General features: G+C 64.5%; 1 protein-coding gene across 1 annotated transcript in view; it reads right to left on the reverse strand.

Annotated features, from left to right (window-relative positions):
- The window catches only part of LOC104405562 (dysferlin-like), a gene marked incomplete at both ends in the record, with an annotated part of 55,720 nt that extends 55,118 nt beyond the window's left edge, over window positions 1-602 (reverse strand). The window contains 2 exon segments of the mRNA XM_010014302.1: window positions 289-403; window positions 497-602. Coding sequence (XP_010012604.1) covers window positions 289-403; window positions 497-602 — 221 coding nt within the window.
- Window positions 603-722: the final 120 nt, after the last annotated feature.

Raw genomic sequence — 722 nt, forward strand, 5'->3', positions numbered from 1 at the left:
CCTTGCCCAGAGGTTGCTCAGGCATTGGAACAGGCTGCGCAGGGCAGGGCTGGAGTCGCCGTCCCTGCAAGTGGTCACAGCCCGTGGAGCCGAGGCCTCAGTGCCAGGGGTTAGTGGTGGCCTTGGCAGGGCTGGGAATGGTTGGGCTGGATGAGCTGAAAGGGCTTTTCCAGCCTGGTTGATTCCATGATTCTAAGGTGGGAGCACAGGGTGAGGGGGCCAAGTGGGAGGAACGTGACCTATGGGGACACATCCCCCCCTGGTGCTGCACGGAAGGGTGCTGGTTACCAGTGACCGTGTCGGGCTCAGCAGCAGCCGGGGCTGGCTCAGGGGGAGCTGGAGGAGGAAACAGGGGAGGAGCTCCCGGAGGAGGGATGTAGGAGACCTGCAGGATGAGGAAAGCCTGGAAGAAAGGAGAGAAGGGTTACAGGGGTGTCCAGAAACGCCCTGGGCTCCAAGTGGGAGCTGCGATGGGCAGGACACTGCTCGGACTCACCCCTGTGGTCTGCTTCTTGGTGTCCAGCAAGGGCAGGTTGTAGGAGGCAGCCAGGCTGGGCGAGGAGAGGACATCCCGCAGGGGCACCCGGGCTTCCCCCAGGAACCTGGCGTGAGGAGCAGGAGGGACTGAGCAGGGGAAGGGCCTGAGGAAGGGACCCAGCACCAGGGACCCATCCATGGGCAGGGGCACGCTGGGGACACCTCCAGCATCCCCAGTGGGCAGG

This window comes from Nestor notabilis, unplaced genomic scaffold (assembly GCF_000696875.1).
Source record: "Nestor notabilis isolate BGI_N333 unplaced genomic scaffold, ASM69687v1 scaffold9705, whole genome shotgun sequence".
Lineage (NCBI taxonomy): Eukaryota > Metazoa > Chordata > Aves > Psittaciformes > Psittacidae > Nestor > Nestor notabilis.